A 20,637-nucleotide genomic window follows, 5' to 3' on the forward strand; every position below is an offset into this window, starting at 1 on the left:
GTGCAAACCGCATCTGAATCCTCTCTGGGCCTCACTAACTCCAGCTGCCCCCAGCAAAGCCTTGTGCCCCTCGGCTTCTCTGGAAGCCTACGCTGCCTTAAGGAGCCACGAGAGCACGAAAAGGATGCTAGGTTCAAATTCCAGCTCTGCCACTTATTTGCTGGTGGGCAAGTCATTTAAACATTTTAAGTCTTGAGTCCTGCGTTAGAAAAATGGTCCCTGGCATGGAAAGGGCAAGTGAGAGGCGCCATGAGCGAGACCTAGTGAACTCCGAAGCCTGAGGGTTGAAATGCCTCTCCAGTTTATATCAGCGTTACCATTCGTGCTGTCATTACTACTGTGATCACTGTTACACAGTGATCGGTTGTCCTCAAGATGGTCAACGACAGAGGGAAGGGGAGGAAGGACAACCTCTCCTCGTTTCCATCGAAAGACCCGCGGGTGTCCCTGGTGGGTGCAGAAGAGCCTCAGCGCTTACGTGCTGACCCCGGGACCCTTGCCCGAGCCCCCCCCCCCCCCCGCCCCGGCTTTCGATCCAGACGTGCCGCGCCCCTGCGCGATTCCCTGAGCGCGCGCGCCCTCTGCCGGCAGCCGGGCGCGGCGCAGCCCCGGGACAGCATATAAGGGCGGCGTGGCGCGCGGCCCCAGCGCGAGTGCCACAGCTGAGCGGCGCGGAGAGACAGCGCTCTGCTGGCTAAGGTCTCCAAGAGGCTCGCCATGGCTGGCTCGCAGCAGCAGCCCCCTTACCTGCACCTGGCCGAGCTGACGGCGTCCCAGTTCCTGGAAATCTGGAAGCACTTTGATGCAGACGGTCAGTAAAGCTCCCAACTTCTGCGCCCGGGGGCCCCCAGGGGACCTGGGGTTGGAGGGACAGAGGGGACGGCTCAAGGCAGGCAGGTAGGGGTGCATTGGCCCCCGAGGAGCGTGCTGGTCTCAGATCCTGCTGGGGTCGCGATCTCGAGTTTGGGAGACATCCAGCGGCTCTGGTGACAAGTGTCAGTAACTTTTCTCTCCTGCCCCGGGGCGCACAGAACCCACCAGCATTTGCATTATCATTCTGAGCAAGTAGGGAGCGTCCCCAGAGAGGAGGCCTGGGCAGGACAAGTGTCCTCGCGGCTCCCCTGCCGTCGTCTCCACCTTGCCCTTCAGGTAACTTCCAGCCTCCTGCTGCTGCTGCAGTCACAGGTCTCAGAAGCCCACTCGCATCAACCCTGGTGTCCTCTTTCTTGAAGACCATTCTGGAGCTTGGGGCAAGCTGGGCAGCCTGAGGGGGAAACCCCTGGCCTCCTGAGGGAGAAGCCCCTGGCTGGCTGGCTGGGAGCAGGTGTGGAGAATGGCATTTGGGGCTGACACCCCTTGGGCTTGCTTTGTCCATCCCCCGACCCCATGGGCAGTGGGTTTTCTACCATGGTCGCAGTGGGTGTGGTGGGGCGCCAGCGCGGCCCTGCTCCCTCCCCGTGATAATCCTGAGTGCTTTGGGCGACTCTATCTCTGGATAGAGGGGAGATGGAATCTTAAATGCTGCAGTGACCAATACTTTGTTCAGCGTGGTCTTGATACTGACCAAGCCAAAAGATGACGGCCAGACTGAATGGCCCTTGGAGGTGGCACCCAGCACCTGGGAATAAAGGGAGCCCCCCTATAGAGCCTTCTTATATCACTGCAGACTTTTGCTCCATCATTTAAAAAAAAAAAAAAAAAAAAAAAAAAAGAACAATCTAATTTCTCTCTCCAAGGTCCTGGCTAAGGTGGGCATCCAAAATGTCCTGGCATCTCAGACGCGTCGGCAGGATGGTGGATCGGGGTGTTTATCCTGGCACTGAGAGCAAGTGCGATGGGGAGCAGAGGCTGCTGGGTGGCGATTTCCTGGGTTCCTCCTTCCTCTCAGCCTCACTTGTCAGGGTGTGGAGGTGGCTAAATAGGTGCTCTGCTCAGAGTGCTGTGGACAAGAGGGGGTTAATGTCTAGGGATGCTCACAGGTGAAGTTTTGTTTCCTTGGAGGCATCTGAGAAAGCTGGAGGGCAGAGGACTGGACATCTGGTTACCTGGGTTAGGACCACGCTTCTGCCTCTGAATTACTGAAGGAGGTGGGTAGGTTGTGCAATATGAAAAATGGGACTAAAAGGAGGTTGTTTCCAATCCCCAGCACTTGATGAAAAACTCCCTTGGTGAAATGGGATCTAGTAGGATTGTAGCCTCTTAGTATTCCACATGACATGCCCATTCCCTAAGGATGTTCCTGCCAGTTTATCTGCACCAGAGACTTGCAGGATTCAAGGAAAGTTACCAAGCAGCCAAGGTTATTCCACTGGCCTCCTGCAAGATGAGTCAGCTAGAAACAGGACTCCACAATTCTGCTTTCCCCTTTGGCAAGAGGGTATCCATCCAGTACCCTCTGGATAATTGTGTACATCCTTACAATCTGAGATGTACTTTGCAAAACAGTCACACCTTCTCGTCCTGTGCTGCGAGGCTCCTGGACAGATTCCCCTTGTGCGGATGAGGAAACATATGCAAGGAATGACTTGTCCGAGGTTGTTATCTGGTTAGTGGTGGCATTGATTACTGGCCAGTGCTTATTTCCCCACTCGGATTTCAGAACACTTGCTGGGCTTGGAAGAGGGGATTTTTTTGTAATGACAGGTACAAGTCTCCCTCTCATTTGTCCACGGAAGAGCCTGAGACCCAGCCTTGGGGCCAGTGAACATTTCTTTTTATCCCAGCAAGGGGTCCTTGAGACCCAAGAGTTTTGAAGGACCTCCCAGAGCCCATGTGCCTTAGCTCCCCTGCTCCTATGTGAAGGAGGAGCTCAGGCTATGCTTGCTTCCTCGACACTAGACTTCTCATTGCCCTCTTGGGTCACAGCCTCAGGGAAGTCCCAGGGTGAGACCCTGGACTTATTGGAGAGGGAAGCCAAAGAGGAGTCCAGGCTGGAGATGAAAGCCTGATGACCCGGAATGTACATACAGCCAACTGCAATTCCACTGAAGGATCCAGAAGAAGGTTCGGGGCCTCCTCGCTGTGTACCTTTGTTCTCACATGCTCTGTGCCCTGCCGTCCCCTGCAGCACCCCACCACCTGAGGTGTTCCCAGCCCTGCCTGGGCCTCCCTCTGACCAACCCTGGCTTTTGTTTGCAACTTAGGGTTTCTTCCCTGAAGACTCTTGGTGCTCGCCACCTTAAAGAGCCCTGGGAGAACTCTCCCTCACAGCTCACCAGGTCCCTGGAGTGAGCTCCCAGAGCCAAGTTAATCACAGTCACTGGGGAGAAGGAGCTGCCTGCTCACCTCCTCCCCACTCTGATACTAAACAGACACAGGGAGACCATACCAAAAAGCTGGGTCCCGGGGAGAGAGAGGATGGTGGTAGGAGGTGCTGACCCTTGCTCAGCCCATTCCAAATAGGGAAAAGAGGTGGCGTCCTAGGGCCCTTGTCCAGAGAGATTGTTTTCAAAATTATCTTTAGCCTTGGAGAGGAGAAAGGAAACAGAAAGTATTTGGAGAGAGGGGGATTGGGTCACAAAGAGGCAATTTCTTTTCACAAGATCACACAGCAAAGCAGGAGGGCCCAGAGTTCTGGTCTCCTAGCCCCCCTCTATCACCCCAGACTCCTCTTCTGTGGTCACTAAGGCCAGGTACTGGGCAGGTCAGATACCTCTCAAAGGCAACAGCAGGCGTCAGGAAGATGGCAGCCAAGTCACCTTGTGACTCACGTGGGGTCTGGAGTTCTTCCATATGTCACCCCATGTTCTGAGTGACCGTTACATGTTTGAGACCATTGTTCTACTGCTTCCTGGTCACTCCTTTGTCAAGATTTCTTACTCTAGAAGACTCAGGCAGCTGAGCGACGTTGGGGTCAGAGTTTACGTGGTTTCCTGGGTTGTTCTGACAGATGCCACCATGTTCCAATTCCACTGATGACCTGAGAGGAGCCAGGTTGTGGCTCACAAAAGAAATGCCTCAATCTTTTGCTACCCCTCTGGAAGCAATAACAGTATGGGGAGAAAATGATTCCTCTTCCAGAGGCAAGCAGACACCCATGGGACCAAGTAGGGAATCCACCCAAGCATCTATTCTCCATGGTTAAAATATCTGTTCTATACATGCAAAAAGGTACATGCCTGAGGGAGCCTATTAAAAGGTTCTTTGACATACTGAAAATTGGGGGAAGGGGGAATGTGTTTCATCAGGGAGCCAAAAAAGAAACTATGATAACCTCTACCGTGGAGTATTAAACAACCAATAAGAGTTAAGCAGAGCTTTTGTGCTGACATAGAAAAATGTTCAAGATGTGTAACTTTTTAAAACTATAGCAGAACACTATCATAAGCCCATTTTTATAATTAATGACATTTGGACATTGGAGAGCATTTGGAAAAATACTACCAAATAATAGTGGTTCTCTCTGAAGAGTAGTCGAGGTAAAATTAAAAATAAACCCTCTTATTCTCTAAGTTAGTTTCTGTAGTGCTTGAAAATTTTACAAGAGCATGTTTTCTTGTGTCAAAACCTAAGAAAATAATTTAATGGGCATTTCCCTCTCCCCCAAAAGAAACACACATATCTCCAGGAGCAGGGATTTGCCCATACACTTCCAGGCTTTGCCCACCTCCAGATGGCCCTGGTGAGACAAAGGGGGTTAAAAGTCCCCCCCAGGGACCGAGCCTTGTTCCTCCTATCTGTGTGGGCCTCTGAGGCCCCCTGCACTCGGAGACTGAAAGTCAGTAACAAGAAGAACCACACAGGACTGGCGAGAGCTCTGCTCAGTTCTCCCTCCTTTTCCTCCTAAACCCAGTGGTCTAACAGAAGAAGTGTCCCCCAAACCCACGCTCCACCAAGGGACACCATCTAGAAGTGGGTGTCCAGGCTGGGTCTCCCAGAATGCTGATCACTGCTAACTTTTTGTCCCTGCTGGGGCTGGGGGAGGAAAGCTGGAACCTCTCAGAGGTGGGGAGAGGCCTGGGTAACTGGTGTTGGAATACCAAAGACCAAGATGCATGGAATATTAACCTATTAGCAGAGGAGACTCGTCAAAACAGTGTTACAAGATACGTGGGCGATATTAAGAATTGACACACACACACACACACACACACAAGAATTGACGTAAGTACTACAACATTTACAAGGCAATATAACAATGCTGTTCAGAAGGTAGTTGTGGGATTTATAAAAATGCCTGGGTCTTAGTCTATTGAAGTTGGCAGGGTCTAGGGCTGGGAACCAAGGTTAAAGCCACCTGAGCGCAGCTTTCTGCTAAGCCTGCTAATGAATCTCTGGGGATCTGTAGACATCTCCTGTGGACCTGATGCCAGGATTGGAGGCTCTCTGAGAAAGCCGCCTGCCTCCTGCCTCCATGGGCCCTGGAAATACATTCCCTTAACCTCTCTCCCCCTTTCCCCTCTGCAGTTGTTTCACTGACAGTGTCCTTTGGTGTGTGAGGTATGATGAAAACTACAGTGAATTGTTAAATTTTTAAAAATTTATTACAGTAAAATACAGATTGCTATTAATCCCTCTCACTTCAAACACACTTTTTCCTGCCACTTTTTGAAGTGGTTCTGGAGTCTTCTTGGGTGAGTGTCATGAATCAATTCAAAACGTTTACTTTCATGGTCATTTTGACTTTGGGGAAGAGCCTGAAGTTGCACGGTGCCAGATCAGGTGAGTGAGGTGGATGAGGACACGCTGTCATGTTTTTACAAGCCTGCCTTCCTGCTGGATGGCACTTGACACAGTAGCATTCACTATATTTTTGATCACACCTGCTAAAGACCCAAAAGGGGACTTCCAGGCCTGCTTTGGAAAGGGGCAAAAACGATGAGTTAAGAGTGTTTGAAGTAAGAGGGAGTATTCTGTGAGGGATTAATGGCAATGTGTCTTTCACTGTAATCGATTTAAAAAAACAACAACAACAACAACAACAAAAATGTACGTATTCACCGTATATTTTGATCACTTCTCCTACTGTGACCAGTGTGCCTGCTCGGCCCTGGGCGGCCTCTTGGATTATTATTACACCAGCCAGAGGGAGGCCCTGGGGCTGTGAAGAGCTGGGGCTCCCCAGGGGTGCAGCCAAGGGCACAGTTTTCACAAACAAGGTGTCCTGCTCTGGTGTCCTGCCTGCCTGTCTTGTTTATCCCCCTCCACACTTGAGCACTTTTACTAGCTCCCCAGGGAGGTTGCCAGGGCTCAGGAGACCCCTCAGGGAAATTTTTCCCTGTCCCTAGGGGGCCAGAATTAATAGAGCAGACACAAGGCTCAGGCTCTTCAAGAACTGTGCTCTCCAGTGTAGCCTGGCTGTCATCTCTCGGGCCGATTGCATCATGCCTTCCTCTGCTGAGCCAGCCCCATCTGAGGCCTCCAGCTCTGGCCTCATCCCCCTCTTCTTTGGCTCTCTGCTGTCTCCCCTCTGGCCCAATCTGCCCCATCCTTCTGGCCTCCTCCACTCCTGGGACTCAGCCCAGCGTTCAGCTGCCAGCTGTCCACAGGTTGAGAGGACCCAGCCGGGCGCCAGAGCCACGTTCCCGAAGCAGCACAGCCCAGATTGCAATTACAGTGCCCAAACTTTCATCCAGTAGCTGTTATTCTGGGGCTTATTCTGTTTTCTCCAGGAGCTACTGGGAGGTGTGTGCATGTGTGTGTGTGTGTGTGTGTCCACGCGTATGATTGACAGAGAAAAAAATCCCAGGCAATGTCCCTGGGATGAACAGAAGGAAACTAGGCTAGTCTGGAACCTCTGTTAGCCATGTAACTGAGTTTCCTACCCCCTCCAAGTCTCCTTAAAGTGGGGCTAACACCTGTCTGTTTACCTGGCAGTCATGCAGATCAGGTGAGGTGGGAAGAGGAAAGATCTTTGCAAGTGTATCTCCTATGCAAAAGTAGTACTAATATTGTGGCAGAGCCTGGGGATCGGACTGTCCCAGACAGTGTTCAGGCCACAGGTTAGAGGACTCTTTGCCTTTCAGTAAATGTGAGCTCCAGACAGAGCTAAGTGGCCTGGCCTTGCAGGTGTTTTCTGTTGCAGTTTAACAAGGAAACCTAGTGAATTCCTCTTTCCACCTCTCTACCCTATCCTACGTATCATGGTGAGCTGTGGGGGACTCGAAGACTGGTGAGCTGCAGGGGACTGGCCACTGCTTCTCAGACCAGAGCCTGCTGGAGAGCTTATTAAAACGCAGGTCTCTGGGCCACACCCCCAGAGGGATTCAGTAGTTCCAAGGCAGGGCCTAAGAATTTGCATTTCTAACAAGCACCCAAGTGGCATCCAGAGGCTGGCTCCCAACCACAATATGAAAACCACGAAGTCAGTGGATCTCAGACATTTGCAGGTTGGAGAATCACCTGGGCTGTGTAATAAAACAGATTCCAGGGTACTGCACCAGAGGCCGATTCGGGAGGCTGGGGAGAGGGCTGGGGTTCTGCTTTTCTAACAAGCTCCCTATAATTCTGATGTGACTAGCCCACAGACCACATTTGAAAAGCAAGCTCTAAAGTTACTAAATTAGAATCCTCATTTTAACAAGCTTCCCAGGTAATTTTTACACACCTTAAAGTTTGAGTCCTGCTGCTCCACCGCAGTGCATCACCTTGAGTGCATATGAGAGTCACCTGGCGAGCTTGGACAGCAAACTCCCCTCGCCAGGAAAAGCAGCAAGGGTGGGAGCAGGCAATGGTGGTGTAAAAGCTCCCGAGTGACTCTGGGTGAGAAGCGGGGCTCTAGAGAGAGCAGTAATGCTGGCACCCTAAGGGCCAAAGGGCTTTCAGCCATGGATTGATTCAGAGGACTGTAAGAGGAGAGAATATAAAAATGACACCTTCCTTTTATGTGAGATTTTGCATTTTCCAGAATCCTTTCACAGCATGACCTTGTATGACTCTCACAATATCTCTATGAAGTAGAGAGGGCATGAGTGGATTTGTCCACTTTAGAGATGAAGAAACTAAGGCTTGGAGGAATTGACTTGCTCAACAGCTCACGGACAGTGGTAGAGGTGCTGGTAGAATTACACCTCCTCCTACCCAGGTCTGCTCAACTCTTAGGAAATCTATCCATACAAACATCTGGGAAAGACAAACAGACCTTTGTGTAGAGCATCTTTCAGTTGAGGCGTTCCAAGCGACTGCTCAATCTTAAAAGAAGTGTCTCCCTTTAAATTCGGGGGAACTGAGGATGTGGCGTTGAATGGAAGGAAGAGTAGGCTCAGGAGGGATGCAGGGTCTGTGGCTCCCATCCAGCCCCCCTCTCCCTCATGCTCACTGGATGTGGCTGGAGAAGGAGGTAGGAGTGACGGTTACCACGGTAACCACTTCCTTATGGATGCCCATCCGCATGTGATTTCCTTGGTGGCCAGTCACCCTACCCCCCTGTAAGAGGGTCCCAGAAGAAGTAAATCCCTGGCTCAGGCCTGAAGCCCTTTCTAGAAGGATGTGGGCCAACCCCTCCCATACCCCGGCCTCCTATAATAGGGCTTTCTGGGCAATCAAGGAGAGCTGCCCCGAGGGAAGCCAAAGCAGGGCAGACTTTGTGCCCCCAGTAGAGGGGATGCACCATGGGCCCCCCGCCGGTCCTCCCTGCTTCTCACCCCCTGACTTCCACTGCTTGTCTGGCTGCCCCACCCAGCAGCCCACCCAAGCTCTGGAGGGGCAGGCCCTCAGCTAATCTGGGTCCTAGCTCCCTGAGCACCAGCACCAAGAGGTCTGTTGCTCAGTTAAAAACAAAAAGGCTTTGGGCCGGGGATCTAGCTCAGTGGTTCCACCGCCTGCCTCGCAAGCGGAAAGACCCAAGTTTGATCCCCGGTACCAAAAAAAAAAAAAAAAAAAAAAGGCTTGTTGCCCTGGGCCTCATTTCCCTCTTTTCGTTGGGGCACACGGGGATGGGGGGCAGGGAGGGGTGGTTCCTAGCATGGCTTGGAACCTCCTGCTGCCTGCCACACTCCGAGAGGGCTTCTTTCTGCAGTGCCACCATCCCAACTCCACCCCTTCTCCCCCTGCCTCTAATTCTACTCCTCCCTTTCCTTTCCCTCTTCCCTGTGCCTGGGGCTGCCCTGCCTGGACAGCCTTGGAAGCCTGGAACTCACCTCTCTTCTTATCACGTTATGGTTCCTCCCTTGACACTGGCAGTACCGTGTGTAAATGCATTTCCTTGCTGGTTATCCGCCCCCAAATCCACCCAGTCAGGAGATATGACGTCACCGGACTCTGTGTGGCTTGCTCTGTGCCCCTAGTGCCTAGAAGGCAGCACACACAGAATGCTCGATATTTACACGTGTGTGTGAGTGAGTGAGGGAAGCCTGTGTCAGGAATTAAGACCCTCCACTTCTGTCCTGCCTCACTGTTGCTCACCTTCTCTGAACCTCAGTTTCTTCTGTCACCAGAAAAGGATCCTACCCTGCCATGTGGTGATCCTGTGGGTGGGAAAGGATTGTGGCCACTCAGAAGGCAGGGCTACACTTCGTCCATCATCGTCATCCCCATGGCAACTCACACACGCCTGACACATAGTAAGGCCTCAAATTATCTGCTAGTTGGGCACACCTGTAATCCCAGAACTCTGGGGAGCTGAGGCAGGAGGACTGAAAGTCTGAGCCTAGGCTGGGCAACTTAGCAACTTAGTGAAATCCTTTCTCAAAATAAAATTAAAAATTATCTGCCTAAGCAAAGAAAGAGATCAAAAGTGCATTTAAAAATGAAAGATGTTCCAACCATAGGGGCTACTGATGTTCAGAAGTTTCCTAATGCCATGGGCTGCAGTGAGGTCCTGGCTGTTTGAGTTCTTGAGGTTGCTAACCCACCTTCAAACCTTCACACAAGACAGAGTAAAAATAAAACTTATTCCTTGTAAGTTCCAGAAAAGGTGGCTTGTGTAGGTCTGTGATTTTTTTACTTTTCTTCTTTGGTTCAAATTGTTCAGTGGAGCATGGCTCAGTGCTGACTGTACCTGCTGTGTTCTCCTTTTCCTCCCTCCACCAACCTTCCCAGCCTGAAGTAAGCAGCCCAAGGCCAAGGTGGCCCTGCACTTGGCAGCAGGGAGAGATGGTTATGACCTTGGCTTGTTTTTTTTCTTTTCTTTTCCTGTCTCTTTCTTTTTGCTTTCTTGTTTTTTCACTGTGGTACTGGGGATTAAACCTAGGGGTGCTCTATCACTAAGATGCACTCCAGCCCTTTTAAAATTTCATTTTGAGAAGGAATCTCAATAAGTTGCCTAGGCTGGCCTCCAACTTGTGATCATCCTGTCTCAGCCTCTGAAGTAGCTGAGATTATACATGCCACCATGCCTGGCCCATTGGCATTTTTGAGGCCACTACAAGCCAGTATTTCAGATACATTATTATCATCTCATTGAATCTTCACAGCAGCCAAAGGAGAAAGACTATCATTGTCCCCATTTTATAGGTGAAGAAGCTGAGGTTCAGAGAATTGACGCCCGTACTCCGGAGGTAGGAAAAGAATCAGGCTTTGGTGCCTTGACAAATAGGGCCAGTAATTTTGCTGAGCCCTTTAAAGTGGCAAAGCTACTAGAGAAGAAATATCAAGGCACCCAGCGGTAGGGCAAAGCCAGGGCCCAACAGAGGAACAGTCAGGGGGCGCTATTCAGAGCTGAGTGGTGTCTGCTCTTTGGAAGCTGCCTTGCTGCTGTATGGCGCTGTCCTTCCACTTTCTTTCACCCATCTCCTATTACACTCAGGAAACAGATGCACACACACTCACTCGCGTCTGCCCAGCCTGGCTGGGGGCCCAGGCCCTGTGGCTTCTGCCTCCCTTGTCCACCCCCGGCACATGTTCAAGGCACCAGCTCCGAGCCCCGCACACAGCTCCTCCCCAGCTTCGGGCTCCTGAAAGCTGCAGAAGGACCTGGAGCTGAGCTCAGCTTTCCACCTCCCGGTCTGACTCTACAAAGCCTCCAGGAGAAGGACATGACTTTGCCTTCACAATCAAGAGGAAACTGCACCTCAGCACCGGGAGAACAGCCAGGTCACTCCAGGGAGTGACCAGAGAGAGAGGAAAACCACCCTGACACAGCGAGCCAGCAGCTGGATGACTGCCTCTTGGCCTCTGTCTGTCCTGGCCCTCTCTCCTCCATGCCGCCAAGCAGGCCTCAGTCTATGGAACCATGTTAAATTCCAACTCTCCCAAGAAGCTTTGCAGTGACCACCATGCCATCCTAGGAAACAAGAGAACTCCAGTCTCTCCCTCCCCGCATTACAGCATTACCTCTCTTCCCTGCAGACAGAAAGGGACCATTTATGCCATGTGATTCTCTTGTGGCATCTTCTCCACTAGAGGGGCCCTCCTAGGTTATTTATTTGGAATTTAAATTCTCAGGGGAAGAACCTCCCACCCCATCCAACCCCAAGGCCAAACCAATCTTTGTTTGGTTGGGTTTTTTTTTTTAATTAAATCTATAATTCCATTTGCCCTTGAAGAAAGTATCCACCCCTTTTCTGTTCACAGTGAACCTCCTTGATGGGAGCCTTGCTCTCTTGCTTTAGATCAGATAGGGAACTTGACTTGAGGCCAGTGGTTTTCTAACTTTGCTGTATATGAAAATCACTTGGATGCTATAAAAAAAAAAATCATGATCCTTAGTTCACACTCCAAGCCAATTACAGCAGAATGTCTGGAGGTGGGAGCCAGACGTCCATAGTTTTTAAAGATTCCCCAGGAGATTCTATAGGCGCTAAGCCTGGGGAGCACTGCCTTAGGCAAGTCAGATTTCCCTCCCCCAAGTCCCCTGCCCATCACAGCACAGTGCAGTGTGTAGATTCAGCTCAGCCCTGGTGTTTGGGCCACCTGGGCTCAAGGTGCAAGAGCCCAAAGGACCTCTCACTACTCCTGTGATCTTCTAGCAAGTTAGGCTTTGACCTTGGAAGCTGGCTCTAATAATTGCTCTTCTTCCTCAAGTTCATTCCCATCTTATACACAGGTTCTGGTGAATGAATTTAAGAAATACCATTATCTATGGTGCTCTCAGAAAGGACTGTGTGATTTCCATGCAAAATCCCAGTTGATTACAGTACCCCATTCTGTGGATGAGGTGGATTAAATCATTTTCCTTTACTGTGCTCTTCTGTGTTGATTTCCTAGGATCATCATTACAATGTACCCCAAACTGGATGTCTTAACACTCCAGAAATGTTCTCTCACAGTTCTAGGGGCTCAAAGTCTAAAATCAAGGTGTGTGTCTGCAGGATTGGCTCCTGCTAGTGACTCTGAGGGAGATTTTATTCATCTCTCTCTCCAGTTTCTAGAGGTTGCTAGCAATCCACACCACTCGTTGGCCTCACTCCTGTCTCTGCCTGTCTTCACATGGCCCTCTTCCTCATGTCTGTGTGTCTTCACATAGCTTTCTTGTAAGGATACCAGTCACTGGATTTAGGCCCCACCCTAATGCCCCATTGTAACTAAGGACATCTGCAAAGACCCTACTTCCAAATAAGGTCACATTCTGAGATTCCAGGCACACACGGATTCTGGGAGACCACATTTCCTGTCTTACAGCTTCCCAATCCCAAGGACCTAGCTTCTGCCCCTAGCCATAGCCTGCCACCTGCTGACAAACCCTGATACCAGTGACTGTCTCCTGCCAGACTTCCGGCAAAAAGGGCTGGTCCAGAAGGTGATGGACAAAGACCACAGCACCCAGATCTCCCAAGCTCTGCTAGCTTGTTCCTCCACTGTCCTCTGGCTGCTGGTGTCATTCATGTTGGATCGCTACATGTTCGAGTCTTGAGGGCACAACTCATTTCCCTAACACTGCCAGCCAAGACACCTGCTTAGGGACCAGCAAAGAGACATTCTCCATGAAGCTCCCTCCCCTCTCCTCCACTGGTCTTTCTATTTGGCTCTGAGGTTAACTTTTTTTTTTTTTTTTTTTTTTTTCACAGGAAATGGGTATATAGAAGGTAAAGAGCTAGAAAATTTTTTCCAAGAACTGGAGAAGGCAAGAAAAGGCTCTGGCATGGTAAGCCCAGCCCCTCTATCATAGTGTGGGGTTTTCTGTCACCCTGACCAATAGTTGTATAGGTCAGCATGGTTTGTTCCATTGTGCATCCAGCCAACAGGCCTGAGGTCTCGGGTCTTGACACTTAAAGTTTTTCTTTTATCTATAAGGATTAAAATAAAACTTAGAATACTCCCCAAGAGCATGTTAACAATATACCTGGATGTCTGGGATTGAAGAATGACCATCCTAGACACCAGGGGTTAATACCCCCCCTAAAAACTGCACATCTGTATTTCTGTGTATGCAGGTGCAGTATAAAAATTATTTTTTCCTAGGGACAGAGTCCACAGCCTCCCTAAGATGCTTCAGAGGGTTTATGACTCAGGAGCAGATGCACAGGGGACCTCAAGAACCTGTATTCTAGACCAGAGTTTCTCGGCTCTACGCTATTGATGTTTGAGGCCAAATAAATTTTTGTTGTAAGGGGCTATCCTTGCATTGCAGAATGTTTAGTAGCATCCTTGCATCTACCCATGAGATACCAGCCACACTCTCCTTCAGGTTGTGACAATCGAAAATGTCTCTAACTATTACCAAATGTCCCCTGGGTGGGAGATGGAGGCAGAATCGTCCTAAGTAGAGAGTCACTGTTCTAGACTGACAAAGGCTGGAATCCCCAGCAAGGACTGGAAGAAAGGTGAGGATTTTGCTGAGCAGTATCTGCTCCCGAGATGGTCCTGGCAGGCCTCATGCATGGAGATTCTCACACTTCTGAGCCAGCCCAGAGTGACTCCAGATCACATCCTGGTCCCTTAGTGGTGGGAGTGCTGTTTCCTTTGGTGCCAACCTGGCCCCACTGACTTTGCTAAAGCCTTCTGGGGGAGATGTGTAAACTATTGAAAAGCTAAGGCAATTGGAACTGGTCTGTTGTAATTCCCGTGACTGGCTCTGAAATATATGGAGCCTACTCCCTCACAGCAGCTCCCTCAGGGGCTCTGCGTGCCCTCTGCCCTGCTGTGTGTCTGCAGGCCAATCCATGTGTGCATGCTGTGTGCAGGCCGATCCATGGCTTATTAGCGGCTCTTCTGGAGGCAGTTTGAGAGATGAGTCACGAGTCCACCGTGAGCTCCTGGTTCAAAGCTCTTGGCAGAGCGCTCCAGTGAGAAAGAGGCCAAAGCCATGGGCTTAGGAGGGCTGAAGGTGATTCATGCCTTTGTGCATCAACAGTACCCTCGCCAACTCTCATTACTAGGATAATGAAGCCCATATTTCAGAAATCAGGGCTTCCAAACTTAAGTGTGGGATCATGGGCTAGGCAGAGGAAGTGCTTTAAATGAAAAGTTCTTCTCTTGGTCATTCACTTCCTCAAAATGGCTTCAGGGTGATTTTGAAGTTTGTCAACAACAATCCCAACTGCTATCATCCAGGACTGGGTCTTAGAGCAGCTGCTATGGGGTAAAAAGATATTGGCCTTGAAAGCAGGAGCTATGAGTTTAAATCCAGGCCCCACTTAACTGAGTGACCTGAAAAGTCACTTTATTTTGCACTCTGCAAGATGGGGAGGCCCTTAATCTCACAGGGGCCATAGTAAAACTCAACTAGGTTGACCCTATTTGTGATAAATACCTAGCATCATACTATACACATTTGAGAAGATAAATAAATATTGATCTACAAATGAAGACTGGCTAATTGAAACCAGTTCCCAAGGTGAAAAAGTGATAGAAAGGATTCAGAAAGGACTCAGAAGTTTCATTGGCCCAGTCCTAGGACCCATAAAACCCCATCAGATGCCCACAGTGGATTCATCATTGATTAGGGATGAGGAAACACTCCCTAATGCAACTAATGAGTCAGCAGCACCCCAATCCAAGGGACAGTTTGAGAACTTCAGGAGAGTCTTACATTTAAGAGTGGAAATAATGGGTTAACGGAAATTTTAAATTCTTTGTTTTCCTATAGTCAGAATAATTGAGTGAACTCTTTAACTCATAACTCTCAGCTATGTGATGACTTTATCCTCACATTCCTTCTGGCACAGAGTAAGAATGCCTGCTGTGGTAGCACATGTCTGTCATCCCACCACTCAGGATGTTGAGGCAGGAGGATGTCAAGTTCAAGGCCAGCCTGAGCTACAAGTATATAGCTTGTATACTTGTGAGACCCACAAAAACAAAAAAATCAGAGTCAGAAATATTGTGGAAGGGCTGGGGAATTAGCTCAGTGGTTCTGCCACCTGCCTCGCAAGCTCAAGGTCCCAAGTTCAATCCCCAGTACCAAAAAATAAAAACTAAAAAAAAAAAAAGAAATATTGTGGAATTGCTAGTTAATCTTAATATCTCAAAGCAATTCACATAGCTGTGGAGGAGTACTTAGAGCCTGTTTGAGGGCACTGGAGTAAGCTGGGTTCAGTTACAAGCTGTCTCAGTAAAATGCTGGGGACTCAGTTCTCACACCTATGTGATGGGAATAAGTGCAAATCCTTTGGATGGAGCTGTGGTTGAAACCATCTCGAAGGCAGCGAAGCCTTGTTTAATTACATGTGCCAAGCATGTTTAATTACACAGTACCAAGCATGCTCATGTGTCCTGTCTCCCTTTGAAACTCACAAGAAAAAGCCACGAAGAAGAGAGGACTCAACTGGGAGCGGTCCTGATGAGAAAAATGACACAGTTCCGGTCCCCCAGAGCATGGGCTCCACCTGGGTCTGTGCCACACGCATGTCGAGGACACAAAATTATTTCTGACACTGCTGCACTAAGGCCCGTAATGTCTGTGGGATGTGGTGGGACCATCAGCCCCTTTTCTCTTCCTACAGCTGTCGAAGAGTGACAACCTTGGGGAGAAGATGAAGGAGTTCATGCAGAAGTACGACAAGAACTCGGACGGGAAGATTGAGATGGCGGAGGTGAGCACTTGGTGCTCGCCAAGTGGAAGGGCTCTCTGTCCCCCGTGCCTCTCCTGGGCACACAGGTCTTCCCAGGGACCTCAGGGAGGGGCAGCCTGAAAGATTCCCCCCCACCTCGGGCCGACCAAAGAGAACACATAGGGCTTTTTCCCTGTGTCACCCAAGGAAAGAGGAAGCCAGAGGGGTGGAGACTGCTCCCAAGGTCCAACACATATTATACACAAGTGATGAACCCAGCTTAGGGCAGGAGAGAGAGGGAATCGGGAGAATTCATTCCCCACCTGAAAGATTCCAAAGACGAAATTACACATCCAGCATGGTGGCATATACTTGTAATCCCAGCACTAAGGAGCCAGAGATCTTGAGTTCAAGGCCATCCTAGGCCGTATAGCAAGACTGGGTCTCAAAGGTGAAAATGTATAAAAATTACATATATAATTGACATAGGAAATTGACAAGTATAAACATGATTTATCTATTACATATAATTTATACGTAGTTATATATACACCTATCTATGCCTACACATGTAGCCATGCTTACACATATGTGCCAAATACTCTGGCAGTTGAGTGGGCAGCTAGCAGTGTTTGCTACATGAGGGTACTTGCATTTCTTTAGAATCAAACTGCTGAGGTATAAATTTGCATATAATAAACTGTATCCATTTTCAGTGCAAAATTCTGTGCACTTAGACTTTGGACCATGAAATCACTGTCCCAATCAAGATACAGCCGTACTGTCATCCCCAAAATGTTCTTCCTGCCTGAGGTAGGCCATCTCACCCCAGCATCCACCAATCCACCTAGATTAGTTTGCATATTCTAGAGTTTTAGATACATGGAATCATCTACTGAGTGTTCTATTGAATCTGGGTGCTTGCGTTTTAAAGGAGCATCACTTCCTGCCCATCCAGCTGCCCTTACCGTATGGATTGGGAGAACCCAGAAACACTACACTGAACAGCTTTTTTCCACATTAAACAACTACCAGCCTCTGTTCTCCAGGAAGATGGCAAAATGTGACTTCCACACTACCGCTCCACTGGCCCTTTTCATCCTCTCTACAGGAAAGTTCACTCTGCTCCCTGTGTCCTTCCTTAATGTTGTGTCTTCTCCGTGTCCCCCCAGCTGGCGCAGATCCTACCAACTGAAGAGAACTTCCTTCTGTGCTTCAGGCAGCATGTGGGCTCCAGTGCAGAGTTCATGGAGGTAAGGCCAAGGCATTGCCTTCTCTTTTGGTGCTGGGCCCACCTTGATGCCTGGGGATGGTTCCAGGGAGGTACTAAGCCAGTGAAAGCTCTGCCACTCAAAATGTGGTCCATGGCCCAGCAGTGTGGTATCATCTGGGTACTTGTCAAACTCACTGCTCCAGTGAACCCACACCTTAACAACACTTTAGCTCAGGTAGTGTATGTGAATTAAAGTGTAGGGATCAAGATGAAAAGTAAATTTGAGTCAGGGCAATTGGGAGATGCCATGTACATACATGGGGGGGAGGGGAGGGGCTTTGGGGATTTGTGGTGGACATTTGCTTGTGATGCGGGAAACCCTGCAGAGAAGAACCCTGGAACCACTTGGCTCCGGGATGTCCCACCACATTGGTAACATTCTTTTGTTTATATTTTTTATTATGTTTGCAGTACATGATATTTACATTCATTGTAGGAAGTAGGTATATATATTTAACATATCTTAATTCTTTTTATTCCTTCCCCTCACTTTCATCCATCTTTAGATCCCATTCCCATTTGCAAATGATCTCCCTATTTTCTATTGTCTTTTATTTTTCTCTTTAATTTATTTATATTTTGAGTTTCTTGTATAAGAGAAAGCATGCAATATTTAAGCTTGTGTTTCTGACTTACTTCACTTAACATTATGGTCTCAAAGTATATCCATTTTCCTACAAATGACTCTTTATGGCCAAGTAGTATTCCATTATGGGTAAATTCTTCTTTTTCTTTATTCACCTGTTGATAGATATATAGGCTGCTTCCAAGATTTAGTTATTATGAGTCATGCTGCTATAAATATGGGCATGCATCACTGTAATATGATGCCTTTAACTATTTCAGGAAGATAGCTAGAAGGGGAATAGGTGAGTCAAACGGAATTTCTATTTTTGTCTTTTTGAGGAATCTTCTCATTGGTTCTGATTTTTATAGTCATTTATAATTTACCAGTTTACATTTCTACCAACAGTGCAGAAGGGTTCCTTTTCCCCCTGCAGCCTCACCAGCATTTGTGTTTGTTTGATGATGATAGCCATTCTTTCTGGAATAAGATGGAATCTCAATATTGTTTTAAGTTGAATTTCTCTGATAGGCAGAGATGGTGAGCTTTTTTTCTTGTATTTATTGGCCATTTGTACTTCTGAGAGGCATCTATTCATTTCAGTAGCCCATTTTTTGCTTGGGTCTTTGATTTGGGGGGGGGTGATTTTTTAAAATTCTTTGTAATTTCAATATATTAGTTCTCTGTCAGAGGAGTAACATTCTTGTCCCTTGAAGCCAGAGTTCCAAGGGGCAGTTTGGGGAAGGATGGAAGGACTTGTGTGCCATTCTAAAGCTGTAAGACCCAATGACAACTTTAGTTCCCATTGTCCTCTGGGTTAGAACTTTGAGTGTGGTCTGGGCTTCATTGCTCCCCTCCAAAATGGGGATTGCTGCATTTGCAATAGAAACACTTTAATATCATCACATCTAACTTTTGGGGGGGGGGTATTGAGGGTTGAATCCAGGCCTTCACACTGAACTATATCCCCATTCCTTTTTTTATTTTGAAAAAGGCTCTTGCTGAATTCCCCAGAGTGGTCTCAAATCTGCAATCATCCTGTCCCGGCCTCCCAGAGTGCTGGCATCGCAAGTATATGCCACCATATCCGGCTATGTACAGCTTTGACGTCTAAACTCAAATATCTTTTGAGTAATATTCAACTGGTGGATTGAACCACATAAAATTGCTGATATTGAACTATTTTTATATGCAAAAAATTGGAAATTCCATATGGCTCAACCAATTATATTACTAATCCTGATGTCCAACAAAGTACCATTATTTCTTGCTATTTTTCTGGGACTCTCACCTGGGCCAGTGCGTGCATCCCTCAGAGTGAAATTAAACCTGTACCCATCACACCAACCACCTGGTGTGAAACATAGTGATTGGCTTCCAGTATGACTTTCAGAGCTGCCATCCACCAGGTTAAATCCATATCCATCCCTGGTAATCCCCTCTCTGTGATCCACTGCCTAGGGCCACTGCCCAGCCAGCCCAGATTCCCACAAGGCAGTGGGACAGGAAGCAAGGATAGAGTCAGTTAAGAAGAACTGGGGTCGGGTGGGGGCGGTGACAAAGCGTACTTTTTCTAAGCATTCAAATATGGGTTTAATGTTGCCATGCTTTAAAGAATTTTCTCCAGCTTTTCCAAGATAGCAAGATTCTGTAAGCTGGTAATTGACATTTTGGATTCTGTTCTTAGTTGTTCTCTTGCTTGTCTGGCCAACATATTCTTACAGTTGGTCGGGGTGCCACTTTTGCAAGTGTCCATTTTCTGTCTGAAGAAAAGAGGGTACTGCATGAGACCCCTCCTTTCCCAATAGGGAGGTGGCCAAAGATTGGTCTCTACTCCATCTCTGGTCTGGGAATGGGGATGAAGGCAGCCTTAATGAGGCAGAAATGCTTCAAGAGGGGCAAAAAGTTTCTCTCTCTCCCTCTTTCTCTCTCTCTCCCTCTCTCTATCTCATTAGTGGCTTCTTTCTGCATTTGACATGATTCCTTATTGTTATATGCCTTTATCTTTCCAAGCCCCAGCATAACTTCAGAGCAAGCAGCCCCCACCACCACTTCATTTCTCTGAGACCCCACATCCCGGCAGTACCAGCCCTTCCTGGGGTTATCCATTATCCTGTTTTTATCAACCAGAAACATGAAATGGCCCCTCAAGAGCCCTGAAAGCCTTGTACTCTCAGAGAGCTCTCACCCCACCGCTCAGCACAACATTTTAACTTCTAATTTTAGGGACACCTCAGGACTTCTTTGAGATTTCACAAAGCCCAGGTCTCTTGAACTCTTTTTCTTGAATGAGAAGAGAATAAGGACACCCTGATCAATAGGCTCAAAGTGCTGGAGGGAAAGAGAAGTTGAGCCTCAGAGTCCTGAGCTAGTGTCAGGCGGGAGTGGATCTAGGGTAGGAGGAAAGGAGGTCAGACCTGCAAGTCAGACTACTCGGAAAGGCAGTCTCTGGACTCTGCTCTTTGGGGACTGGGGTCCCTTCTGGCTATGCCCCTTTCAGGCAACTGGAGAGCGTGCCTCATTTCTCAGTCAAGACTGCACTCTGAGAACATAAATTCTGACGCAGGAAATAACAGCTGGTGGTTGGTGGAGTCATATTTGGAAGCCTGCGTATATCTCTTAGTACCTTTTCAAAGGTGGTTTTCCTAGATACACACACACAAAAAAATTTTTATGGAACCCAGAGTATTTTTTTTTTCCAGAAGAAAAGACACTCACCTAATCAGATAGCGTCTACCCAAGCTGTTCCAGGAATGTCTGCTCTTTTTCTGGGATTTGCTTGTGTTTCATAACTTTAAAAAATAAGGACCAAATGTCCTAAGCCCTAGCACTAATATACCATGAATATCACTGCTTTGTTTGCTGATGTAAAAGGAAGACCCTACATGAGCGATAAGCTCTGACACTCCTGTGGCCTGTGTGGAGAAGTGGGGAAAGTTGGAGATGAAGTTTAGGGAAAGGATTGGTGCTGCTGATTCTCAGATAACCAA

General features: G+C 48.4%; 1 protein-coding gene across 1 annotated transcript in view; it reads left to right on the top strand.

Annotated features, from left to right (window-relative positions):
• The first annotated feature begins 351 nt into the window (after positions 1–351).
• Calb2 (calbindin 2) overlaps positions 352–20,637 on the top strand; it is a 28,863-nt gene continuing 8,577 nt past the window's right edge. Inside the window, exons 1-4 of the mRNA XM_004842895.3 lie at positions 352–811; positions 12,885–12,961; positions 15,762–15,851; positions 16,982–17,062. Of these exons, the coding sequence (XP_004842952.1) occupies positions 718–811; positions 12,885–12,961; positions 15,762–15,851; positions 16,982–17,062 (342 nt within the window). The 5' untranslated portion in view covers positions 352–717. The remainder of the gene's footprint in view (positions 812–12,884; positions 12,962–15,761; positions 15,852–16,981; positions 17,063–20,637) is intronic.

Source organism: Heterocephalus glaber, unplaced genomic scaffold, assembly GCF_053883595.1.
Source record: "Heterocephalus glaber isolate CG9 unplaced genomic scaffold, H.glaber_assembly_v1.0 deba00000071, whole genome shotgun sequence".
Taxonomy (NCBI): Eukaryota; Metazoa; Chordata; class Mammalia; order Rodentia; family Bathyergidae; genus Heterocephalus; species Heterocephalus glaber.